The sequence below is a fragment of the Bufo bufo genome, chromosome 1 (assembly GCF_905171765.1).
Source record: "Bufo bufo chromosome 1, aBufBuf1.1, whole genome shotgun sequence".
Taxonomy (NCBI): domain Eukaryota; kingdom Metazoa; phylum Chordata; class Amphibia; order Anura; family Bufonidae; genus Bufo; species Bufo bufo.
This window is the reverse complement of record NC_053389.1, coordinates 564276631-564303592: the sequence shown is the minus strand read 5'-3', so window position 1 is coordinate 564303592 and position 26962 is coordinate 564276631. Positions and strand designations below refer to the sequence as shown.

The 26962-nt window shown below is 41.5% G+C and overlaps 1 protein-coding gene across 1 annotated transcript in view; it reads left to right on the top strand.

Moving 5' to 3' along the window:
- Nucleotides 1-486: 486 nt before the first annotated feature.
- The window catches only part of SEMA3A (semaphorin 3A), a 278725-nt gene continuing 252249 nt past the window's right edge, over nt 487-26962 (top strand). Inside the window, exon 1 of the mRNA XM_040413132.1 lies at nt 487-1051. Within this exon, the coding sequence (XP_040269066.1) occupies nt 910-1051 (142 nt within the window). The 5' untranslated portion in view covers nt 487-909. The remainder of the gene's footprint in view (nt 1052-26962) is intronic.

Sequence of the window (26962 nt, the reverse complement as noted above, 5' to 3'; positions counted from 1 at the left end):
TGTTAAAGAAAGGGATTATGAGACACAGACTCTGAAATGTGAGGAACATGATAGGTTAATAAGCATAAACTATTTGCACCATGCTGTAAGAACCTAAAATGCTTTTTGCGCCTTTGACGCAATCGTTGTGTATTGGGGTAAATGACGTAACATTCCAGATGTATATGCTGTATGTTTAAAGACCCGTGTTTTATTATGAGCCTCATAAAGTTTATGGGGATGTCCTCTAACTGCTCTTATGTCCATAGTGAAGTTTAGTTTACAGGATGGCCAGCGCTAGTAAGTTACTTCAGAAACTACCGAGGCTTGTGCCTTTAAAGGTAAATGTGTGAGGGGCTGCCTTGGCTTCCACATGCTTGGTGCAGGTCTCTGTTCCCTCCTCTCATCTCTCCTAGATGGGTTTTGCATGTGTTGTGTGACAGCAGGGAAAGGCAGTGGGTTGAGCTTGCTTCTTCTCCCATTGTCAGTTTGCTGTAGTAGGGAAAACCTGTCTGGGAGATCCTGTGTCATCTCTCTGCATGTGGACAGGAAAAGTCAGCAGCATTGCTCTCAGGGCTCCTCTCTGGGCATTTTGCTCTCATTCAGCTCCCACACACTTACTGAAGCACAGGATTAGTTTCTTCCACCAGGTCTCCTATGAAACAAATGGATCTTTAAGCTCCAGCACTGCAGCACACTGGTTCATCTCTGCTTTCCACACAACAGTTGTGCCTCATTATCCACTGCCTGCTGCCTTCTTATTCCTCCAGATCTCTGAAGTTTCCACTCTTTTGCCAGCTCCTCAAGTAGAGATGATGGGATTTCTTCTACCCAGACTGCTGCAATGAGACTGACCTAAGTCACCTGTCCTCCCCGAGTTGTAAGACCCCCTTGCACTCCACCAAGACTGCAGCAGGGGCAGCAAGCTGCATGAGGGACCTACAGACCAGACGCCTCCTCAGCATGGGCTCTTTTACTGGGATTGCATTTCTTTTCTTGGGAGTATCATTAACAAGGGTGAACTGTCAGAATGTCAAAACTAATGTGCCAAGGGTCAAATTGTCCTACAGAGGTAAGCTCTTTCCTTTCTGATATCACTTCTTAACTGCTGCACAAGTTCATATCTGATCACACGTGGCTGAATGAGGTCCTTGATCAAATAATGGGCATTGATGCTGCTTCTATATGGGATCCTTGATGCTCCTTGATTGTTTTCTGTACATGCAGTATGCTTATAGCTTTATGTGATTTGACAAGGGACATTAATACAATGCATGTTCATGATACTTGGGACTTGTGCCAGTGTGTGCAGTGCTTTACTTCATTTCTAGGGTGGTAAGCAGGTCGAAAGGGGAAGCTTGTTTTACTTACTTGAGATGTTATCACAAAGAAAAAGACTAAGAGAATGTTCAATCTGGAAAGAATAAAAGTAGCCAGTGTGTTCTAAAGGTGAGCATGCCATTACTGGCAATGGAGTGATACTGCAGCCCTGAGAGAGAGGAAACTGGGTTGCTACACAATGGAACATAGGAAGGTATAGGGGTCATTAAAATGAGAATATGGAGAGGGAAAGCGAGCTGGAGAGGAAGGGGGGACCCTGGCTGGAATGTAGGATACTGTGTGTGTGATTCATCTTAGGAAGGCTGGCTCTATCATATAATATAAATCCTATGCTAGAGGAATTGTTTTAGTCTGGTATCAGCATGCTTTCTCAGGCATAGGAAGATCTGACACAAGTGTGAAAAAACACATCTGTGATGCCAGAATGCTGTGTTCACACTTCACGCCAGAGAACTGCCTGGCTGTGGATGTTACAATGGCATATATTTTTTTAATAGTCTGTATTACCTTGTTTATATATTTATAGTTATTTAGTTACATTATTATTACTGATATATTATTTTCGTATCATTTACGTGGGGGGTAAATCGTAATAATATCAATAAAAGGTAGGCTGATCTAATACAAAGAGAAGGGAGATCTTAAAAAAAAAAAGAGCTTCCAATCATAAAGTGGATAGATGTGATTTTTCTTGAACATTTACCACAAAGCTGGTAAAGTGAAAAATCCAAACAAAGTTGTACACTTGTCTCCCTGCTCGTTTCTCAATGTGTTAACAAGGGCCGCCAGTAATAAAACTGTCACATATAATGAGATGAGCCTTAATTGCGTGGACTCCTTGAAGGATAATTTTCTGCTGATTTTCAGTGCATTTCTTTACAGACCGTCACTCCCCCCCCCCTCAGCCAAACAGTTCATGGTGAACAAAAAAAAGGTATGAAAGCAATAAAATAGTATACAATAAAATCCCACTTGAGGATGAGCTTGACATAATAGACAGTAAATGAGTAGGCTGATCTGCCTTGTGTGAAGTGAGGATTCCTGTAACTTATTACAGGCCAGGCTGAAGGCAAATTCTATTATACACTTCCTACAATTAGTTTAGGGCCCTTCTTATTAAGCTCTTAGGATTTTTTTTTTAAGAGTGCGCAAATGGAGAAGACTCCTGTGGAGTAAAAGAATACACGTTGTCCTTGTTTTCCTTTTGTTATTCTCTCGCATTGTCAGAAGGCTATTCTGTCCACACCTAGAACCGTCAATGCCTTGTACTTTGTTTGGAGGAATAATAGTACTTTTTGGCTTCTTGTTTTTAAAAAAAAAAAAAAAACTAATTAGATGTCAAACATATCTGAAATGTGTAGAACACTTGTTCGGGGGAAAAAAAAAAAAACAATTCCAGAGTGATTCATGAAGGGTTAAATCCCTGCCAGACCTAATTTCCTATGGTCACTAGTTTTCAAAGGTCCATTGCGGCTCTGTCATTCCTCAGGCTGCCAAATACATGTCTGAGTGGTAAAAGTTAACATGCACACTTCGTTTTACTGAGGTGACTGAAATGGAAGGGGACCGTGAGCGAGTCCTGTGGGTTAGACATTAACCATCTGTTTACTTTCTAATGCTGAGAAATGCTCTGCTATATGGAAGACATGACCCACACGGCACGTGAGCAAAATGGAATATTGGCCTATTGTCAGCAAGAGCTTGGGCTTTCCATTTGGACATGCAAATGTGGGTAGATAGTAAATTTTCGCTTTCAATGACATTTTTAGTTCAGTCTTTCAATTTCTAAAGGCCCTTTGACTATAGAATAGCTCTACTTTCCCCATATAAAGATGCCATCCTGTACAGAGACAGGACTGAATGAGGGACGTATTTATTAACCCCTTGACAAACCGGAGACTTGTGATTTGTAACTGAGGCAAAACGTGATGGGCAGACAGGTTCCTTTATGAGTTTTTGGATTTCCTAGTTAAGCGTTTTAATAACTTTTCTAAAAATGTAATGTACTAAAAACGTCCAGTACTGTTTTGTGTGATGTAATAATGATTCCATGTATATTTTATGGGGACATCCGAGTACCATTTAATAATTTTTTTTTCTTCTAAAAATGTAGTCACCAACTCATAAACACTGATATAAACACTATCCATATTGGTTCAAGGAAGATATAACATCGCTTGCATGTTCTTACTACTTGGTGGATTGGAAAGTTTTAGGTGCATAGTTTGCAGTTTGTCATGAATTCATTGTCAAATGTAGGCTACATGCACATGACCATATGTATTTTGCAGCCCGCAAAATGCGTATCTGCAAAAAATACGAATGACATCCGTGTTGCATCATTTTTTGGGGGGGATCCATGGTAACGATGCCTATCCTTGTCCGCAAAACAGACAAGAAAAGGACATGCTTTATATTCTTTGCGGGGCTACGGAACGGACATATGGATGTGGACAGCACACGGTGTGCTGTCAGCATTTTTTTGCAGACCCATTGAAATGAATGGGTCCACATCCTATCTGCAAAAAAACAACAACAAAAAACAATAGATATGGAAAGGCGTTTGTGTGCATGACGCCTTACACTTGATAAAATGAACTCCAGTGTTTGGCATGAACCCTAGACACAATATGTGAACCCGATTAGTAACTATATAATTGCTTCTAAAGTAATATTTAGGAACATAGAAGAAAAAAAGTTAAAAAAAAAGTTGCAGATCCTGTGTTTGTGACTTTTTTAATGCCACTCTGACAAAAGTTTGACACAAGTGGCAATTCTACACTGCCCTCGACCACTTTCTGAAAAATAAGCATAGCTAGGACGGGGAGGGAGCGGGTCCAGCAGGCCAGTAACAATTCTCTTCATTTATGCCAGCTTTCTCATGCAGCTAAGAGACTGCTGTAGATTTTCAGTCTGGCGCACGGCCTGCTGGAGGATGCGACAAATCCATCACAAGGCCTGAGCCTCACTATAAATTAGGTGCAACCTCCAGCTGTGCAGGACAAAGCAAGACCAGTGACGAAAATGCTGGTCTTGATAGATGTCCCCCATAATGCTAATTCAGATTTTTCTTGCAGCCTGGCTACACTAAAGTGAATGTAACTGAACTGCAATACCACACACAACCTGTGGACAGGTGTAGCACTGTTTTAGAGCAAATCAGACATGCTTTTCCATCCCTGTACAACCCTTTTTAATAGTAAGGAATAAAGAAAATGATTATAATAATCTCTATATTACACCGACATATTCCACAGCACTGTACAATCAGAGTATATATTCAAAGAAAGTCCAATATTATACAGTAACAAACTAGGAATTAAAATAAGCCCACCTCACACGAGCTTACAATCTATAAGGAAATAGGGGAAGCAAGAAGTGCTTGTTTTTTACATGGGCCTAGCCTCTTAACTAAATAGTGGAGAAGATAGAAAGCTGCCTGAGCCAATATATATATATATATATATATATAATGTGTGTGTGTGTGTGCTTCTGAGTGCATGGGGTGTGGTGGTTACTAGTGTTGATCGAGCACCATAGTGCTCGGGGGCTTGGGCCGAACACATCGGGATGGAAGTCAATGGGAGAACCCAAGCATTAAACCAGGCACCCCCTCATAAGAGGGGAGGGTGCCTGGTTCATAGAAAAAAGGTCAGAAATTGATGGAAACACCACCAAAATGGTTTGTTGAACAGCATGGGGAGGATATCTGGATGCATCTTGGACTCCCAGGTTGCTGCTGGGAATGATGTTGTACGAGTAGTACGCCACTTTTGCAGTCTAACAATAATACGCACAAAACCGAAGATAAAATCGATTTTTAGAGGAAACATTGTTAGGAAACATTCTTTCCTGTATATGTACTTGTATATAAAATGCAAGTGCTGCCAAAAATTACAAGGAAGAGGCACTCCGATACACCCTGTATATCACATAAAGGAGGGCCTCATTCACATTGTGGTACAATTGTTCAGGTAGTGGGACTTTTACACTCATAAAGCCTATGCACTAAGTGAAAGGGCTGCTAAAAATTACAAGGAAGCGGCACTACAATACACCCTTTGTTACACATAAAGGAGGGCATCCTACACAGCCTTGAAAAATTATGATTGATGGCCTGCTGGTGACCCTTAAAAACATTTGGAGCAAGGGCCTGCTGATCTGACCATCTAAAACATTTATAGCCGAGGGCCTGCTGCCGGTTTGTTGACTCTAGATAATTTGGGGACGATCGCACGTCCCTGTGACGGCGACGATCCATTCGGATGTCTGCCCTATCAACTTTCGATGTTATTTTCAGCGTGAACCACGGTGACCATGGGTAACGGGGAATCGGGGTTTGATTCCGGAGAAGGAGCCTGAGAAACAGCTACGGCTACCACTTCCATGCAAGGCAGCATGTGCGCAAATTGCCTATTAGGTATAATTTAGTGAGGGCCTGCAGGTGAGCTGACCCTCTAAAAGATTGTAGGTGAGGGCCTGCAGGTGAGCTGACCCTCTAAAGCATAATATGCGAGGGCCTGCAGGTGATCTGATCCTCTAAAAAATTATACGCGAGGGCCTGCTGGTGAGCTGACCCTCTAAAGAATTATGGTTGAGGACCTGCTGCTGAGCTGATCATTTAAAAAATTATGGGAGAGTGCCTGCTGCTTAACTGACCAGTGAAAAAATTTACAGTGTTCAAAGCAGGCCGGGTCGCCTGAATAGCTAGGAATAATGGAATAGGACTCTGGTTCTATTTTGTTGGTTTTCGGAACTGGGGCCATGATTAAGAGGGACGGCCGGGGGTATTCGTATTGCGCCGCTATAGGTGAAATTCTTGGACCAGCGCAAGACTAACCAAAGCAAAAAGCATTTGCCAAGAATGTTTTCATTAATCAAAAACGAAAGTCGGAGGTTCGAAGACAATCAGATACCATCGTAGTTCCGACCATAAACGATGACATCCGGCGGTATTCCTATGACCCGCCGAGCTGCTGAGCTGCTTCCGGGAAACCAAAGTCTTTGGGTTCTGGGGGGAGTATGGTTGCAAAGCTAAAAAAGTGCACTGTATGTCACAGAACATTTTTTGAAGCGCACACGTTACACTGAAGATGTGGCCCTGGTAAGGTCACTGTCATAAGCGGACACCGTCTACAGAAAAAGTACACTGGATGTCATTGATATTTTAGAGATGCACACACTATACACAGGAGATGTGGCGCAGCTAATCTCACTGTCCGCAGCTGACACCGTCTACGGAAAAAGTACACTGAATGTCGCAGATATTTTAGGGATGCGCACACTTTACACAGGAGATGTGGCGTAGATAATTTAACTGTCTGCGGAGGCCTATTAGACGCTATTTAGCGCAAAAAATATATATTGCTGCTGTCACACACAATAGTCCTTAAAAGGACTTTTGGGTCTCTGAAAAGTTTTTGTTATAAAAATCTTCCAATAACACTCCCTACACTGTCTTTCCCTTCCTATGCTCAGCTCTCCATGACTAAGGGTCCATACACACATCCGTATGTGTTTTGCGGATCCGGCAATGTGCGTTCTGCATTTTCATGGAAAATGCCTTTTATTGTTCGCAATTGCGGACAAGAACAGGACATGTTCTATTTTTTTGCAGATCCACAAATGCGGATGCGGATAGCACATTCCGGCCCCATTGAAAATTTAATGGGTCTGCACCTGTTCCGCAAAATTGCAGACCCATATTGCAGACGTGTGAATGGACCCTAAGATTGAGCCGAACACGTATCATCGGGTGACTCGTTCCGGCCAGCCAATCCTTTTAATGCCAGCATCCAACATGGCATGGCATTACAGTGAGGGCAGCACTTACCTGCACGTTTATTGACTGCGTAGCAGCCAAGAAACGTGCGAGAAGGAGACTCGAGCATTGCGCTCGAGCACATGCGGTACTCGGCTGAGTACCGCCATGTGCCGAGCATCGAGATGCTCGAGCCGAACAGGTGTTCGGCCGAGCATGCTCAATCATCACTAGTGGTTACTGATGGAAGAAAGGCTCAGGTTCTGAGGGATAATGTTGAATGAGAAGTATATAGAGAACAGTTACATTATGGCATGTGATAGGCCACCCTAAAGAGATACGTTTTTTATGGAGGACCTAAAATTGTGGATGTTGGGAATTGGCTTAATTGCTTGGGGTAGGGCGTTCCAGAGAACTGGTGCAGCCTGAGAGAAGTCTTGGAGATGGGAGTGAGAGTTTGGATTATGGTGGATGTTGGTTGTAAATTGAGAGAACAGAGTGCATGGGTACGGTGGTAGATGGAGATGAGGAACTACATGTAGGGGAACCAGTAGTACTGCTTTGTGGGTGAGAGTCAGTTTAAACTGAATTCTATACTGTATTTGTAACCAGTGTAGTGACCGACTGGATCCACTGGCTTAGCAGTTGGACAGATAGATGAGCCTGGTTGCTGCATTTAGAATAGATTGGAGCCAGGAGAGTTTAGTAAGATGAATCCCTCTTACTTACAGTATGTGTTAATCAAGATGAGAATGGGTCAGGAAAACAAAGTTTTAATAGTTTTACAGCAAGAAAAGGGAGGATTCTAGGGGTATTTTTAAGGAGCAGGTGGCATGAGCTCTCAAGTGATTGAATATAGGGGTGAAAGATCAGAAATTAAACATAACACTAAGGGCTCGTGCACATGACCGTATGCCCTCCGAGACATACGGTTCGTGAGCGGGCCATATGTCTGGGAGCGGGATACATTGTGCGCATGGGAGCGCACAGCATCATAGGTTACTATGATGCTGTGCGCATCGGGCTGCCCGCGGGGCTGTTGTCCCGCACTCATAAGATCATATGAGTGCGGGACAATAGTCCCACGGACGGCCCGATGTGCACAGCATCATAGTAACCAATGATGCTATGCGCTCCCGTGCGCACAATGTATGCCGCTCTGGGACATATGGCCCGCTCATGGTCCATATGTCTCGGAGGGCATACGGTCTTGTGCATGAGACCTAAGACAGGGGCACACTGCCTAGGAGTTATGATGGTGCCACACACTGAGATAGAAGTATCAGGCTTAGCATTATGAAGGATCTCATTATTTACAGTACATGCAGAATTTTTGTTCTGCATATTTTGTATAAAATAGTTATCCTGTAGATACTAATAAATAGGCTTGTCATGGTGTTTTATCCAGTTTACTAATGTATCCTCTTGCAGCCCCTTGACATGATAGGCAAGCACAACTCTTCTCATTAGATGACCTACTACCAATGAATTAGACTATGCATATTCTGCTTTGTTGCAAACCTGGTCCCCCCAGACCAATTAAAAGAGACCCAAAATATTGGGCAGAGATAGGCATATAGTAGTCCCGGTACATTAAAGCTTGGGTTACGAGGAGATACGTCTCTCATTCCCCCTTGCTAGCATTATAACTGGTGCAGTAAAAGTTGAACACAGTGTTATAACTATAGGGGGGTGCAAAGATAACGATCACACCCATACTGCACAAGGGGGTTCAAAGTCCTTCTGGCACATAAGAATACATGAATATTAAAAAGGGCACATTGGGACTGAGGAGCCTTCATTTACTCTTTTCCTGAACAGTGTGGTCCTAGACTGACAGTCTGCTGTTTTTACACGTCCAGCCTATGATAGTACTGTGTATTGACGCATGGATATGGTGACCCTTCAACTGTATTATATCTAGCATGACAGGATGTGATGTTACTGTGTGACAGAGTAGTCTAGCCTTGTTTACGACTCTAAAACGACTTCAAAGGAGTGAAATTTTCCTATAGGCAGCATTTCATTAACTGTATACAAAAAGTTTAAACATACTGGGGGGTCCATAGTCTATAATACTGTTTTGTACCATGTTTACAGTAAATTCTCTATACATACATACAAATGCACATAGAACTTTTTTTTTTAAGGGAACATGTCACCACAAAATGCAGTGCAATCTGCAGGTTGCATTTTATAGAGGAGGAAAAGCTGAGCAGATTGATATATAGTGACATGACACAGCCACTTCAATCGTTTCTACGGGAGTTCCAGATATAGCCGCGTACAGCGCTCAACTATCTCCAGAACACCCATAGAAAGGAATGGAGCGGCTTGGTGCATGCCTGACCATTTTGGGGATCACCACAGGTTACGAGGTTCCCATGCTCATGATCGGGGGAGTCCTGTGGATAGGGAATAACTTCATATAACTGAAATATCCCTGTAAGTATAGAAAGAGCAGAAGTTTAAATGTATAAATTACAGGTTTTACTGGACCTTTTCCTATAAAACTATATCAATCTGCTCAGCTCATCCTGCTCTATAACATGCTGCCTGAAGATTGCATTGCATTTCATGGTTGGAGATTCTCTATAATCAGTCTCTTAGGTAACTTTTACAGGATGAACCATGTTGATATGTTGCCATAGAACTACCAAAGGTATTGATGTTACACCTTCTGTGCAAATTGGCAGCAAATACATTTAAACTACAGTAAACCTGTAGACTTCTCCTATGTCTTTGGCTGTATATGGCAGGCTGCTATGTATATAATGTGGGTGCATGTGAGATTGGTTGTCACAAGAGGGGAGAGCCAGCTGGACTCAACATAGAGTTGGAGACAGTTTATTACCTCTTCAGCTTTGCCAATTGCCATAGTAAGGGTACTTTCACACTAGCGTTTTCCTTTTCCGGTATTGAGTTCCGTCCTAGGGGCTCAATACCAGAAAAGAACTGATCGGTTTTATCCTAATGCATTCTTAATGGAGAGTAATCCGTTCAGGATGCATCAGTTCAGTCCCTCGTTTTTTTGCCTGGAGAAAATACTGCAGTTTTCTCTCCGGCCAAAAATCCTGAGCACTTTCCGGGATGCCGGATCCGGCATTATTTTCCATTGAAATGCATTAATGCCGGATCCGGCCCCAAGTGTTCGGGAAAAACAGATCCGGTTTTGCTGTCTGCGCATGCGCAGACCTTTTAAGAATGTGAAAAGATCAATACCGGATCTGTTTTTCCAGGTGACAACCGGAAAGACTGATCTGGTATTGCAATGCATGCGTTTGCGTCCGGATTGCTGGATTCGGCAGTTCCGGCGACAGAACTGCCTGCCAGAATCCTCTGCCGCAAGTGTGAAAGTACCCCAAGTGGTAATTCTGCTTACAATATTAGTGCTATGATCATGGGTATCCTGTATGTGTTAGACCAGGGATCAGCAATCTTCCGCACTACAGCTGTCCTGAAACTACAACTCCCAGAATCCTCCTTTCACGTCTCTGGGAGTTACAAATACAGCCAAGTAAGTGTGCATGCTGGGGGTTGTAGTTTCACAGCAGCCGGAGTGCCAAAAGTTGCTGACCCCTGTGTTAGAACGTCGGGCATGCCCAGTTCAGTCCTATATAGAAGCTAATGCTAAGCTAATTATGTGTTTGAGATCACAGAAACAAATCACATTTATTGCATGTAGTTTCATGGTCATGTTTGCCATCCATACATACGGTTTTACACTTTTTTCTTTATGTGCAATCTTTGTCACTTACATTATTGTACATTTTGAGAATATCTTTTTAATCGCTGTTCAATTTATTTACCAGATACCAAGATATTTTTTTTTAATAACAGAGTAATCACCCCGGTACAAAATTTTTCTCTTCAATATCAAGTGTCCGGACTTAAAGTTAGAGAACATGAAACCAACATGGAGTAACTTGAAACTGCATTTCTTCTGCCTGCATTTCCAGGCCTTTATCTCTGATCCTTTAAGAGCTGGGGTCTAAACATGGAATTCCTTTATCAGCATCTACTTTTCTTGCCACTTGACATACATGAGGTGAATTGAAGGTACTGTTTCTTCATTTTGCCCTTGGTCATGTACATCAGCTGATTTTGTCTTCTTTCCCAAGTGGCATAGAACTTTAGATCCTTAAGCCAACTATGTAAGGTCATGAAAATTTTCATTTTACAATATCCCATTACCAGAGTGACACCTAAAACCTATGTGTTCTTTTAAGGGTGTGAAGTTAATGGTGAAGCACTGTAAGCTGCCTTGTTAAGTGTGCTTTGTAACGCTTGCAATGAAGACACATGAATCATTAAGGGCAAAGTTTACAAGTATACAAGAGTAGGAGCTTTTTGGTCAACCTCAGTCATTTACAGTATATCTGAAGCGGTGGCTGGTAAAAAGCCATATTTGTGTCAAAATACATGTATAGCTATCTGCAGAATTGGCATGGCACAATCAAGATAATCGCTGATATATTTAAAGGGGTTGTCTGGGCTCTAGGTATAGACTTTAGGATAGGTCATCAATACAAAATGTAATAACAGTGATTCCTAAACTTCACAGGAGACTAAATACAAACAGATAATCACAAGAGAAATTGTGTGGAGGGGGTTGTCTTGTCTCTAGATAGTGATGACCTGTCCTTAGGATAGGTCATCAATACCAGATCAGTGGGGGTCTGACACTTGGTTCCCCCTCGATCAGCTGTTCTAAGTAGCCAGTACTGGAAATAACACAGTGGACAGAGCAAGAAGTCCTCTGTCCACTGTGTAGTGTCCATGCCGGATTGCTGCAGCTCATCTCCTTTTCAGTTGAGTGGTAGCTGATCTGTCCACTGTGTTATTTCGGTGCTGGTGGATGCTGAAAATGGCTGATCAGTGGGGGTGCTGAGTGATAGACCCTCACCAATCTAGTATCTATGAGCGATCATAAGGATAGGTCATTACTATCTAGAGCTCAGGCAACCTCTTCACACAATTTCTATTGTGATTAACTATTTGTATTTAGTCTCCTGTGAAGTTTGGGAAAGTTATTACACGGCCATTATGTGGACTGAAAATTATGATAGTTGAACATTTACAGCCAGATAATGTATGCTTAAGATTTACCTGGAAGTTAATTTGAAATACTTTGGCTCCTTTCACACGAGCACGTTTTCTGCGCGGCTGCAATGCGTGATGTGAACGCATAGCACCCCCACTGAATCCTGACCCATTCATTTCAATGGGTCTGTGTAGATGAGCGTTGTTTTTCACGCATCAGTTCTGCGTTGCGTGAAAAACGCAGCATGTTCTATATTCTGCGTTTTTCACGCAGCCCTGGACCCATAGAAGTGAATGGGGCTTGAGTGAAAAACGCATTGCATCCGGAAGCAGGTGAGGATGCGATGCATTTTTCACTGATGGTTGCTAAGAGATGTTGTTTGTAAACCTTACATTTTTTTATTACGCGCGTGAAAAACGCATAAAAAATGAACAACTGAACGCAATTGCAGACAAAAGTGACTGAAAATCCAGACCTAATATGTCACGCTCATGTGAAAGAGGCCTTATAGTACAAGACTAAGAATATTAATCATTGCCATGAACCGAAAAAAGTGGCATAACCATCTATTACTTACAACTTGCCGTTGTACATACTACTAGCGCATGGTGGAGGAAAACACCATGGAAAATAGATCTTGGTTTACTTGGTTATGCAGAGTAGAAGATACTCTATATCCCTCTATATCGTTCATATCCCCTGAGTGGACAACCCTTAAGCAAGCAATGTGTTTGCCACCGTGCAGTGCATTCTACAAGAAGTGCTATTTGGACATTTATTTTGGGTTATAGTTAAGAATTTAACTACTATTCAAGGTTTAACAAAATATACCTTATAGTCCGTTGGCTGTAGCATTTCTTGGAAATATTGGAAAAACCCACTTTATAAAAGTTTAAATTACAGAGAAATGAGAAATAATACTGGAATTGCCTTTACTATAAGATTTATTCCTTTCATTTTTTTTTTTCTTTCCAAGAATAATTACATAGCACATAAAAATACAATTTGATTTGACATTGTAAGTCATGGTGAAGAGTACCAGCTGGGAAAAAAAGGCAAAGTAAAAATCCAGACTGTAAGCATTTTTTTCCTGATTTACAGGAATTATTGCCCATTCCTCCATGTTCCCTATCAAGAAACATATAGAATCATTTATCTTACTTTTGTGCTGCTATTGAGTTTTTATTATTTTCTGTTCTAATAAACGCATGTAACAAATGGATTTCAACAGTTTTGTTAGATATATTGATCACTTAATTAACAATTAGAGAGCAGCAGCTCTCTAAAACTGGTATTTATAATTGGAATTATTGATATGCAAGACCACTAGAAAATTGAGGGGTGCACTATTTTCATGGTTCCTGCTAGTGAATGGGTGACATTTCAGGTCCAAATACTCCTGTAGAGACACTTGTGTACACTTATCAGCCATAACATTAAAATGAATTGGATAACATTGAATATCTTGTGTCAATGACATCTTTCAATGGGTGGGATACATTAAGTAGCAAACAGTTATTTAAGTTGATGTGTTGGAAGTAGTAAAAAAAGGTTCTAGGATTTTAATCTACTTGGCAAGGGCCACATTGTGATGGGTAGATCACTTTTTGAGACCACCATGGTGGGTATTGTGAGATGGACCTAGTAAGCAGTGGTTAGTGTCTAAAAGTGGAAGGACAACTGGCAATAGGGCTATGGGTGACCAAGGCTCATTAATTCACATGAGGAGCAAATGCAAATCCACTTGATCCAATACCACAGATGACCTACTGTAGCACAAATTGCTGAAAACGTTACTATAGTGCTTTGGCCAATGTTTTGCTTGGAAAACACCTACCTGGCTATTAATACAGACCAAGGACACACTTTCATGGCAGTGGTGTTCCCTAATGGCAGTGTCCTGCCACACTGGAAACATAGATCAGGAATGGCTTGAGGAACATAACAATATATGTTGATTTAGGCTCCACGTACTCCAGATCTCAACCTAATCAAGGAAACCACACCGTCCAACGTCCAGGATTTAAATAACTTAACATATTGGTGCCAGATACCACGGGACATCTTTAGGGGCCTGGTAAAGTTTATGCCTTGATGGGCCAGAGTTGGCACGGTGGCACAAGGAGGACCTACGCAATATTAGAAAGGTGTTTTAATATTTTGGATGATTAGTATATATAGTTTTTTTTTTCTTACATTGGAAAATAATCTATTAAAACATTTCAAGGCTGTTATAAACAAAGAACCTGTTAAGGGGGTGGATTAGACTGAAGCTGAAGTAAAGCCACTGGAATTAATAACTTCTCAAAGAATAAACATATCTGAAAGATTCCACATCTAGTGCACTGTGACTGGGTTACCATGGAGATTAATTGGGAAGAACTGAGTGGTTAAATAAATACATGTAACTTGTCTTTGCATCTAGCTAAAGCACGTAAGACACAGTAACAGTTTTCACTTCAGTGCATTGAGAACACGATTTAACGGCACCATTACAAAACAACACTTAAGAAAATATACTGTTATTAGACATCTGCCTTGACTAAGTGATATTTCTGTGTTCTAGATTGGAAGAAAGAACATACCTTCTGAAATAAAACTAAAGCTGTGCTGAAAAACGTGATTGTTAACGTGATTGTTTATGAAACAATATTGGTCATATCGCATTATATTGGGGACCACAGTCATGCATTAAACATACTAGCTTATTTAAATTACGGCATATTAACAATTGATTTTCCCAACTTTGCTTTAACTCAAAGTATTCTAAAGCTAAAACTTCTAGAACGGTCGCATACTTCATACTTTGCACTTCTAGAACAGTCTCATAATAACCAGGGACAATATAATTAATTTATCTTGCCTACTCAGTAGTCACAATTGTGATTCCCTGATGGCTCTGTGAACTGGCCAGCTTATTTTGGCCTTTCTATCGATTTGTCTGTTTATCCATTGACACCAGAAACCACAACAGGGTTGATGTAGAACATCTTGACTGTGAAGTTCAAAAACTGTAGGTTGATCAATGTTCATTCTTGTTGAGTGACACGACTATGATATAATTCTAACACTAGGTAGAACTATGTACAAATAGAAAAAAAATAGAGAATTTGAGAGACCTACAACTTCTCAAATTGTTCACAATTTTGCAGAAGGGCAAACTAAAGTTAATTTCTAAAACTGGCCATATACATTAGATGTCAGCCGAAGAGCTATGATTCCCAGTCCCCGTATACACATGCCTGCTCAGCCAAGTATGTATGTTTTGGTAGGGAGAAGAGGACGAAGCTTCTAGCATTACTTTATGTTCCCAAGGGCGTGGTTTAGCAGAAGGGGCCTGTAGCTGGCACAGACTTCAGTTTCTGGCCCACGGCAGGTCAGAGATGCACCTGATTTTATAAGGGGTTTTACATTGTAAATCTAACAGATATCCCAATAAAACTATGAATAAAACTATGAACATAATTGTACTATGAAATTCAGAGTAATGTTGCAAATAATGGTTTGAATAATTCAAAGTTCAAAGAAGTTTTATTCCCGGCTGCCTTGACTCCATAGAAGAGATTTCCAGTTTCTAGAAGTCAAAGGGTGCTGCTGCCTTCTTCTGGACATTAGGTGGGACACTTTTTGTGGTGTAAAAATGGTGCAAGTGATGCTTGTGTGTAACATTTGATGACCCTCACTACTTTTAGAAGTGGAGTGAAAAGTATGTAGCGATTTCAGATTAGAACACCTTTTAAGTCTCATTTATGATGTGCAACAATGAAACAAAAAAAAAATAAAAAAATTGCAAAAAACTCACATATCCATGCCAGGCATAGGCATACACCACATCGCACTTGTGCATAATATATTATTACTGTGCGTTATTTCATAAATTTGGCGCAACTTCACAAAGCAAAGACAGACTTAAATCTGACACCAAAAACACTCCAAATGATAAACTTCCCCCTAGGTTTGAGAGGGCAGAAGTCTACTAAATATTCTGAATTGATATTGCATCATGAAAAGCGCCCTGAAAGGAACTGGCTTGGTGACAGAATCCCTTTTAAGGATACCATTACATGTCCCACTGCAAAATTATGTCTGTCCTTGTGTTACCTATTATTTTCTTTGTGAAATTCCATCTTTCTAGAAATCCATGGAGGATTGTATATCATGATTGGCATTGATACCCTAGACAAAAGTTCATTCACAGTCCTTAATATTGACTAACAATGTCTTATGTTGCCCTGATTGGAGTCTAAAACCAGCAAAGGTAGCATCTGGATGAGGTTTGTATATGTCTTTTGCATTCATTTCTTTTCCCCCTTCGCTCCTGTGTTTAGATACACTGTGGAAACAAAGTATAAGTAACAGGAAGAAGCTAGATAGAAAGTCAACTTTTCTTCTTTTTTTAACTAAGAGTCTTGCGTTTGCTCTTTAGTTTTTGATAGATACAACTTGATCATGCATTAGGTGTCAACAGTTAGATTGCATTACTGTATAGAATGTCTATTTATCCCTTTTTAGATGTCATTCCATATCTATATACATACTTCCTGTCCACATTTCTCTGCTTTTATCACAACATCAATGTTGCCCCATTACATGTATTTATGTTATGTCTCGATCTATATCATTGCTACACTGAGGCGGAAAATGAAAGAAAAATCTCTAGAATTCAGGATCCTGGCCCATCCAGATGTGTTTCAGTTTGACATTCACCTACATACTCTATCTGTTAAAGAAATCATCAAATTTTTCAGTAGCATTTGTTTTTCTAACCCTTAAATTCACCTCAGGCGGTTAAAAGAAAAAGCAGTCAGTTTCCTACAGGATTTAGTAGAAACCGAATTTCATGCAGCCTGTCACCAGTTGACAGGGAACGTGAGTGACGTCTTTCCATTATTTGAGTGTACGTATCCTAATGAAAGGGATTAGCAGCAGAGATAAAATCAGACATAGATTTCTCTCGTCCCCCTTTCCATACCTTGCTGCTGCTTTTAATGTAATATTTTAAGTACCTGCTTGTAGTGGAAAGGGACAGTTTGATGGATGCTTTTTCTGCAGTATTTTTAAAGAAGTACAGTGTCCGAAAATTTTAGTTAATTATTCTTCTAGATTCCTTTGAAGCATTCCACTAGCATAATGTTTTGATCTGTATCATTCCATTATGCCACATTATGAGTGGTGACAGGAAAATGTGAAACCTATCAGCTCAGGAATGAGGAAAAGACAATAAGTCACGCTTGGAAGGCTTATTCCTTCAGTGAAGATATGTATGTGCTGCCAAGATACAGACCTGATGCGTATGTGCCTTTGCGGAGTTCTTGGAGGGATGCTGCACTGCAGAGGACACTTGCAGATGTAATAAAAATATCTGGAAAAAAAAAACTAAATAGATTGTGCTATCCAATGAATAGGCTTCTGTGGGAAATGTGCTAGTCTGTATTAGAGGTTGAGCTGCTCATAGGATTCTTGTGAACCATTACAAGACCATGATAAATAGCTTTTGAGCCAAACAGATGTGCCATACTCATCATTTTAATTACTCTTGAGGTATAGTTTAGCTGATGTAATAAAACAATACAACCACAACAGAGACACTATAGACTTCTTGAAACTATTTCCTTCACTCTTTAAAAATCTTAACCCATAGGGATCCCTTGTCTTGGTGGTGCAATGCAGTTAGAGTTGAAGGCAGATCAAATATCACATAGAATTACCTGGTGTCTTGGTTCAGCCCTTAGCCCCATTTAAAGGGGTTTTCAGTAGTTCAATATTAATGTCCTATCCTTAGGATAGGTCATAAATATCTGATTGGTGGGGGTCTGACTCTTGCCACCCCGCAAATAAGCAGTTTGAAAAAAGGCTGTGGCACTCCATTAGGCCCCACAGCCTTTTCCTAGGCCAGCGAGGCTATGTTCATTGGTCACTTCTTGTGAGCGAATGGGACTGGAGTGTCATACCAAACACAAGCGCTATACGATGGATCAGCAACCTTCGGCTCTCCGGTTGCTGTGAAAATACAACTCCCAGAATGCACAATTACTCTGCTACTCTTGTAACTCCCTTAGAAGTGAAATGAGGATTCTGGGAGTTGTAGTTTCAGAACAGCTGGAATCCCGGCGGTTGCTGATCCCTGCGCTATACCATGTACGGCTTTGTGCTTGGTATGCTATGAGGAAGCCGCAGAGCCAGCCAGAGCGTCGTAGCTTCTTAAAACAGCTGATCGGCAGGGGTGCTGTGGGGGAACTTCCACCAGCCAGATATTGATGATCTATTCTGAGGATTGGCCATCAATATTGAACTCGCCTTTAATGTGTAATGCTGTATGCTGCTTATAGAAATGCAAACCATGTTAAAGGCACTACATTATGGCTATAGTATATACACTGCTCAAAAAAATAAAGGGAACACAAAAATAACACATCCTAGATCAATGAATATGAATTAATTAAATATTCTTCTGAAATACTTTGTTCTTTACATAGTTGAATGTGCTGACAACAAAATCACACAAAAATTTTAAATGGAAATCACATTTTTCAACCCATGGAGGTCTGGATTTGGAGTCACACTCAAAATTAAAGTGGAAAAACACACTACAGGCTGATCCAACTTTGATGTAATGTCCTTAAAACAAGTCAAAATGAGGCTCAGTAGTGTGTGTGGCCTCCACGTGCCTGTATGACATCCCTACAACGCCTGTGCATGCTCCTGATGAGGTGGCGGACGGTCTCCTGAGGGATCTCCTCCCAGACCTGGACTAAAGCATCTGCCAACTCCTGGACAGTCTGTGGTGCAATGTGACGTTGGTGGATAGAGCGAGACATGATGTCCCAGATGTGCTCAATTGGATTCAGGTCTGGGGAACGGGCAGGCCAGTCCATAGCATCAATGCCTTCATCTTGCAGGAACTGCTGACACACTCCAGCCACATGAGGTCTAGCATTGTCTTGCATTAGTAGGAACCAAGGGCCAACCGCACCAGCATATGGTCTCACAAGGGGTCTGAGGATCTCATCTCGGTACCTAATGGCAGTCAGGCTACCTCTGGCGAGCACATGGAGGGCTGTGCGGCCCTCCAAAGAAATGCCACCCCACACCATTACTGACCCAATGCCAAACCGGTCATGCTGGAGGATGTTGCAGGCAGCAGAACGTTCTCCACGGCGTCTCCAGACTCTGTCACGTCTGTCACATGTGCTCAGTGTGAACCTGCTTTCATCTGTGAAGAGCACAGGGCGCCAGTGGCGAATTTGCCAATCTTGGTGTTCTCTGGCAAATGCCAAACGTCCTGCACGGTGTTGGGCTGTAAGCACAACCCCCACCTGTGGACGTCGGGCCCTCATATCACCCTCATGGAGTCTGTTTCTGACCGTTTAAGCAGACACATGCACAATTGTGGCCTGCTGGAGGTCATTTTGCAGGGCTCTGGCAGTGCTCCTCCTGTTCCTCCTTGCACAAAGGCAGAGGTAGCGGTCCTGCTGCTGGGTTGTTGCCCTCCTACGGCCTCCTCCACGTCTCCTGATGTACTGGCCTGTCTCCTAGTAGCGCCTCCATGCTCTGGACACTACGCTGACAGACACAGCAAACCTTCTTGCCACAACTCGCATTGATGTGCCATCCTGGATAAGCTGCACTACCTGAGCCACTTGTGTGGGTTGTAGACTCCGTCTCATGCTACCACTAGAGTGAAAGCACTGCCAGCATTCAAAAGTGACCAAAACATCAGCCAGGAAGCATAGGAACTGAGAAGTGGTCTGTTGTCACCACCTTCAGAACCACTCCTTTATTGGGGGTGTCTTGCTAATTGCCTATAATTTCCACCTGTTGTCTATCCCATTTGCACAACAGCATGTGAAATTGATTGTCACTCAGTGTTGCTTCCTAAGTGGACAGTTTGATTTCACAGAAGTGTGATTGACTTGAAGTTACATTGTGTTGTTTAAGTGTTCCCTTTATTTTTTTGAGCAGTGTATTATATGTATCAAAGAACACTTATACTTTTAGGATGGACTCCCCAAGATCCACAGCATTGCAATTTTACACTACCCATCTTGTGACCGCTTCAATTGTGCATCTCAATGTTGTCTCTATCTCCTCTGATATTACATTACACTAACTTTACTGCCTTTGATTTATATTTTTTCCATGTGATGATTATTACGGTATATAAAAGGACTTTGTACAAAAAAAATGGTATGTACAGGCTCCGCTTCATTTAGATGAGAAAACAATGGGTCCTCCCGTGGCCCACACACCTGCACTTGCACGACAGACTTGGTAATTTGGGCCATGATTTATAGGTTGCCTTTGCTTCGAGCCATTTCAGCAGAAAATTCAAAAATTCCTTTGAAATATGAATGCTTGAAGAGGCGCCGCTGTACAGCTTGTTAGGCACCCTAAAGTTTCACGGCTTGGTAAGCTTACCCCAAATGTAAATGGTCTGGAAGCATAAATGACATTGACACAAAGCCAACATGGCTCATTTAAAAAGAGGTGAAAGCTAGACTGACAGAGGCAGGTTCATTCAAATAAAAGCACGGAGGTGAAACTAACCACAACAAATGTTAAGTGGGAATTTCAAGAGTAGGAAACTGCTTTGAAATATTTTCCTAACAGCCTGAATAATAATTTGAGGCCATGATGACAAAATCTAAATCTTGTTTCAATGTGCCTTACCAGCATTACCGCTCATGCAGACTAGTCAGCCAGAAGCCAAACATGTGGAAGTCATCAGCCTATAAGTACTGTACTCGTCTGAGGTATAGGAAGGTGACAATATGGAAATGGCTGTACTCGGCACATTATAATTTGATGCTGTCTATAAAAGGAACAGTGCATATATATATATATATATATATATATATATATATATATATTTAGAAGGGTTCGTTTCAAGCTTAAATAAGATCTCACATATTTTTAGACTGCAAATTAAAGGGCTTAGTCAAATTAACTTCTGAGTTCATTTATTAATAACATGGACCACAGGGACTGGTAGCCAGATTTCTGTAGAAATAACAGTATTCTGAAACACTACAATTGGACACATAAGACGTAATATAAAAAAAATGGCTAAACTTGTGTGTCTACCCACCATATAGCTTGATTGGTATGGCCTATAAACCCGTTTATATAGAGAGATATAGCTGATTATAACACTGCAACTTGAAAGTTTGGTGCAAAGAGGGTGTCAATTTTCCTCATATTGCACCCAAGCTAGAACCAGCCCTGTACCTCACATGAATCCAGAGATCTCCACATTGACTGCTAAAATTACTTTGCTGGGGGGGGGGGGGGGGGGGGGTGTCCTTTCTGTAACTTTCACAGCTTCTAACAGAACATATGGCTGGTGGCAGCTGAAGAGGCTGAACTGCCTGCCGGATCCGGAAATCCGTATGCAAACAGATATTATTTGTAGACTGATCCGTCCGACAAATGCATTGAAATTCCGGCTCCTTCTCTCCGGTGTCATCCGGAAAAACTGATCCGGTATTTACTTTTTTTTCTCTCGCATTTTTAAAGGTCTGCGCATGCTCAGACTGGGAAACAGAATCTGGTTTTGTGGAACACTTGGTACCGGATCCAGCATTATTACATTTCATTTCGGCAAGTGTTCCGGAATTTTGGCCGGAGAAAATAGCGCAGCATGCGGTAAGAGGGACTGAACTGAAGACATCCTGATCCAAACTGAACGGAATGCTTTCCATTCAGAATGCATTAGGATAAAACTGAAGCATTTTTTTCCGGTATTGAGCCCCTGTGATGGAACTCAATACCGGAAAATAATAATGCTAGTGTGAAAGTACCGTAAGCTAGGCATGTTCAACCAGCAAAGTGAGACAGAGAAAAAAATAAGGAAAGAACCAAACAGCAGGTGGCGCTATACAGATACATTTTATTGAATAGCTCACTGGCTTTTATTTACATGAGTTACAAAAGTATTCAGATCCAGGTGCTGGTTTGAAACATGTAGAATATGTTTTGTTCCTTTAAGAGGAGCACTTTTATAGTGTGTTTTCCTCAGCTATTGCAAGAACCGTAATTGCCTTCACATTTAATATATATATGTGCCAGAAGCAGAGATTGGCTTGACATTATATGTCATACATATTCAATACTGAAATGATAAAGACAATGTAAGTAATGTAAATTTTTTCTGAGGTAGATAGCTACATTAGCTTGACATTACTGGTGCTTCATCTAGACATAAAGAGGGTCATTTATTAAGCTGAATTACACCTATATTAAGCATATTTCAGGTGCAGATGGCGGCACACAAACTAGTTGTGCAGGAATCTGTGACTTTGCCCACTCCAGGTCTAAAAAATTGGGCATGGCGTGGGCGGAGAAAGCGGCCTTTCTCAATCGTCATTTTCTATGTCTGTTTCAGGCATAGAAATTGGACTAAATGGAAAACCGCTCGGACGCTGTCTTACATTTATAACTGACGCTGGATACGCCAAAGTTATGGAGAGGCCGGAGCCATTTCATAACTTCGGCGGAACCGCCAGATTAGGAGTTTATTAAGACTGCCGTCTAAAACGCCGGTGTTAATAAATGTACCAAAATTAGGGATGGAAAAGTGTCGTGGCAGATAAACCACTTTCTAATTTCACAATTCAGGAGTAAAAATTATCTAAAACAATTCTGGATGACTATGAAATTGAAAACATATTTAAAATGAGACAAAGGAGGCTCCGACATGCGGAGGGCTTGATCATCAAAGAATAATAGCTATTGCTGTCATTACATTGTTAAAAATGACCTGGAGCAGTAAACTTGAGACTTCACATCACAGATCTTGGTTCTAGACCTTTATAACATCCCTGGGGCTTTGAAAGAAACCAACCTCCACCCAACAACTATTCCAGCTGTGAAACAGATTCCAAAAAGGAAGAAATATGAATGCTTATGGCACAGTAGAATGACATGTTTTATTTGGGATTTCTATCTATTGTCTCAGCACTGTGCAGACATTAATTGTAGTCATATTGGTCTCAGATCCAAATGGAACAATTCCAGCTCCCAGTATTCACAAACTCAGAATTGGCATTCGCAAACTCATATTTTCAATGCTTATTATCCAAGTAGTCTACTTGCTCATCTTAAAAAAGGTTTTCCAGTCTCTCAATATTGATGACCTATCCTCATTATAGGATTCACTGGTTTCTGCAGTCACAGGTGCCAAGAAAAAAAAATGGATGGAGCCGTAGGCAAAAGGTCCTGTCCACTGTGTAGTGGGTTCTTTTAAAGTGGTTGTGCATCATGAGGTAGAGAGGTGGGAGGCTTGGCAAACCACCCCCTCTCGGGCAGACCTGCAAAGGGAAGCATATTTACCTGCTTCTCGGCCCTGGCTCCCTGCTCCTTCTCTGCCCAGCCTTGCCTGCTCCTCAGTACTCCCAAGATGTAAACTTCCATTCTGAGACCTGCTCCCTATGTGTCATGTCAAATGGTCAGGCTAGCGTTGATGCAAGGGGAGCTGATTCTTGTCAGTTCCAACATCAACCATTAGTGGAGAGTCAGGAGACCCCATACACATTAGAAGGCCAAAGATCTAATGTGTATGGCCAGCTTGGGGGATGGGGTGGATTGTTGCTGTAATATAGAATAGATTGCAAACCGTTTGTATGCATTTGTACGTAATACCTCTTGAAAATCCTGGGTGGGTTTCATTATGCATAGATAATAATCTTTGTATGGTATTTGGGAGGTACTAGATCTCCTTATGGAGAGCATCTTAGTCAGTGTGAGGAGGCTTATAGGCCATACATGCTCCTCAGGAATTCCTGGAAGAAAGGGATGCAAATGAGCTAGTAAGCTCTGCCTCTGATGCCACCAGATGTAAGGCATGTACAGTATATTTCCTCAATTGCTGTCTTATTGTTGAGTAAGAAGATATGAATGACTATATATGAGTAATCCATTTCTTGCATTATTGGTTTTCCACGGTTGAGTAAGAAGGTGCTGGACATATATGAGTAATTCATTTAAAGCAGATAGCATGTGTTACTTATGTTTTAAATTAAATACCTGTTGAGGAATTCAGATGCTTCCCAGAAGTTATGTCTGTAAATCAATGCATGGAAACAGAAGGGAGTAAAGTAAACTAACATAGATTAGAAGCCAGCATGTGTCTTCTACAATTGCTCATGTGGGAGTGACCATGTGAGACCCCTACAAGTGCATGGATGATAACTAACAACCTATGGCTGGAATGCAGGAAGATACAGAGAGCATATCTAATTATCAGATGTGCGAGGTGAATACCAGTTCAGACACGAGAAATTTTTTAAATGTATATAAGAGAGAATCCAATTGATTCTAAACAAAATTGGATTTGATACAAATTTCACAAAAATTCTTCTGCCAAATGAAACTAAAGTTTTTGCAATTCACTTTAGATGAATCGTACAAAATGGCGCCTGCCATTTTACTATGAACATGCGAGGGAGAGGAGGAAGAATGAAGATAGAGGATCACATGACCCTGGGAGGGAGGAGGTCTTTCCCACAGCCACCCTGATTGGCTCACAGGCTGTCTGTCAGCCAATCAGGGGACAAGATATTGGCAGGTCCTTCAGCCTCTGGGCTATGTACTGCATGAAGCATAGACACCATTTTGAGCTCATTCTGCCATGTGAGAGAATGTGTGTGCAATGTGCCCCGGCAGATGCCAATTACAGATGCAAAGCAGCCATCTTAGGGTGCTGTAGCGATAGTTTAGGGACATACCTGTATTTATATAGGTGGATTTAATTACTAGGTAGAAAAGTCAGGATTTTATTAGAAAACATATCATCAGTTTCTGAGCATTTCAGAGCATCAATACCAGTGTGTTTGTAGAAGATGTTTAATTAAGCCTGTTTTAGGCTACTTTCACACTGGCGTTTTGGCTTTCCGTTTGTGAGATCCGTTCAGGGCTCTCCCAAGCGGTCCAAAACGGATCAGTTTGCATTCTAATGCATTCTGAATAGAAAAGGATCTGCTCAGAATGCATCAGTTTGCATCAGTTCAGTCTCCATTCCGCTTTGGAGACGGACACCAAAACGCTGCTTGCAGCGTTTTGGTGTCCGTCTGATGAAACTGAGCCAAACTGATCCGTCCTGTCACACAATGTAAGTCAATGGGGACGGATCAGTTTTTCAATGGTGTTCAAGACGGATCTTGGCTATGTTAAAGATAATACAAACTGATCCATTCTGAACGGATGCAGACGGTTGTATTATGTAAACAGATCCGCACAAAACGCAAAGTGTGAAAGTAGCCTTAATTACATTAAAAAACTGCTCAAATTTCGCTGCTGCTTATTAATTAGTGTACCAAACCTGTGACTTTCCATTGCATAAACAAGCCTTGTATTAAAATGTCTTGTATACAACATCAGTGCAGGCTGTTGGCAGAGCTGAGTGCAGGGCAGAACATTGCTCTCTTGTTTGTGCCCACTCTGCTAAAGTCTGATATAGTCTATTTATGCCAGGCTTTTTTAGCGGAGCAGCGCTGGTACGGGCAAGAGCGCTCAGTGTGGCCACGGGAGAATATAAATCACCAAAAAGTTTAAAAAATAAATAAAAAAATAATATATACAGGGAGTGCAGAATTATTAGGCAAATTAGTATTTTGACCACATCATCCTCTTTATGCATGTTGTCTTACTCCAAGCTGTATAGGCTCGAAAGCCTACTACCAATTAAGCATATTAGGTGATGTGCATCTCTGTAATGAGAAGGGGTGTGGTCTAATGACATCAACACCCTATATTAGGTGTGCATAATTATTAGGCAACTTCCTTTCCTTTGGCAAAATGGGTCAAAAGAAGGACTTGACAGGCTCAGAAAAGTCAAAAATAGTGAGATATCTTGCAGAGGGATGCAGCACTCTTAAAATTGCAAAGCTTCTGAAGCGTGATCATCGAACAATCAAGCGTTTCATTCAAAATAGTCAACAGGGTCGCAAGAAGCGTGTGGAAAAACCAAGGCGCAAAATAACTGCCCATGAACTGAGAAAAGTCAAGCGTGCAGCTGCCAAGATGCCACTTGCCACCAGTTTGGCCATATTTCAGAGCTGCAACATCACTGGAGTGCCCAAAAGCACAAGGTGTGCAATACTCAGAGACATGGCCAAGGTAAGAAAGGCTGAAAGACGACCACCACTGAACAAGACACACAAGCTGAAACGTCAAGACTGGGCCAAGAAATATCTCAAGACTGATTTTTCTAAGGTTTTATGGACTGATGAAATGAGAGTGAGTCTTGATGGGCCAGATGGATGGGCACGTGGCTGGATTGGTAAAGGGCAGAGAGCTCCAGTCCGACTCAGACGCCAGCAAGGTGGAGGTGGAGTACTGGTTTGGGCTGGTATCATCAAAGATGAGCTTGTGGGGCCTTTTCGGGTTGAGGATGGAGTCAAGCTCAACTCCCAGTCCTACTGCCAGTTTCTGGAAGACACCTTCTTCAAGCAGTGGTACAGGAAGAAGTCTGTATCCTTCAAGAAAAACATGATTTTCATGCAGGACAATGCTCCATCACACGCGTCCAAGTACTCCACAGCGTGGCTGGCAAGAAAGGGTATAAAAGAAGAAAATCTAATGACATGGCCTCCTTGTTCACCTGATCTGAACCCCATTGAGAACCTGTGGTCCATCATCAAATGTGAGATTTACAAGGAGGGAAAACAGTACACCTCTCTGAACAGTGTCTGGGAGGCTGTGGTTGCTGCTGCACGCAATGTTGATGGTGAACAGATCAAAACACTGACAGAATCCATGGATGGCAGGCTTTTGAGTGTCCTTGCAAAGAAAGGTGGCTATATTGGTCACTGATTTGTTTTTGTTTTGTTTTTGAATGT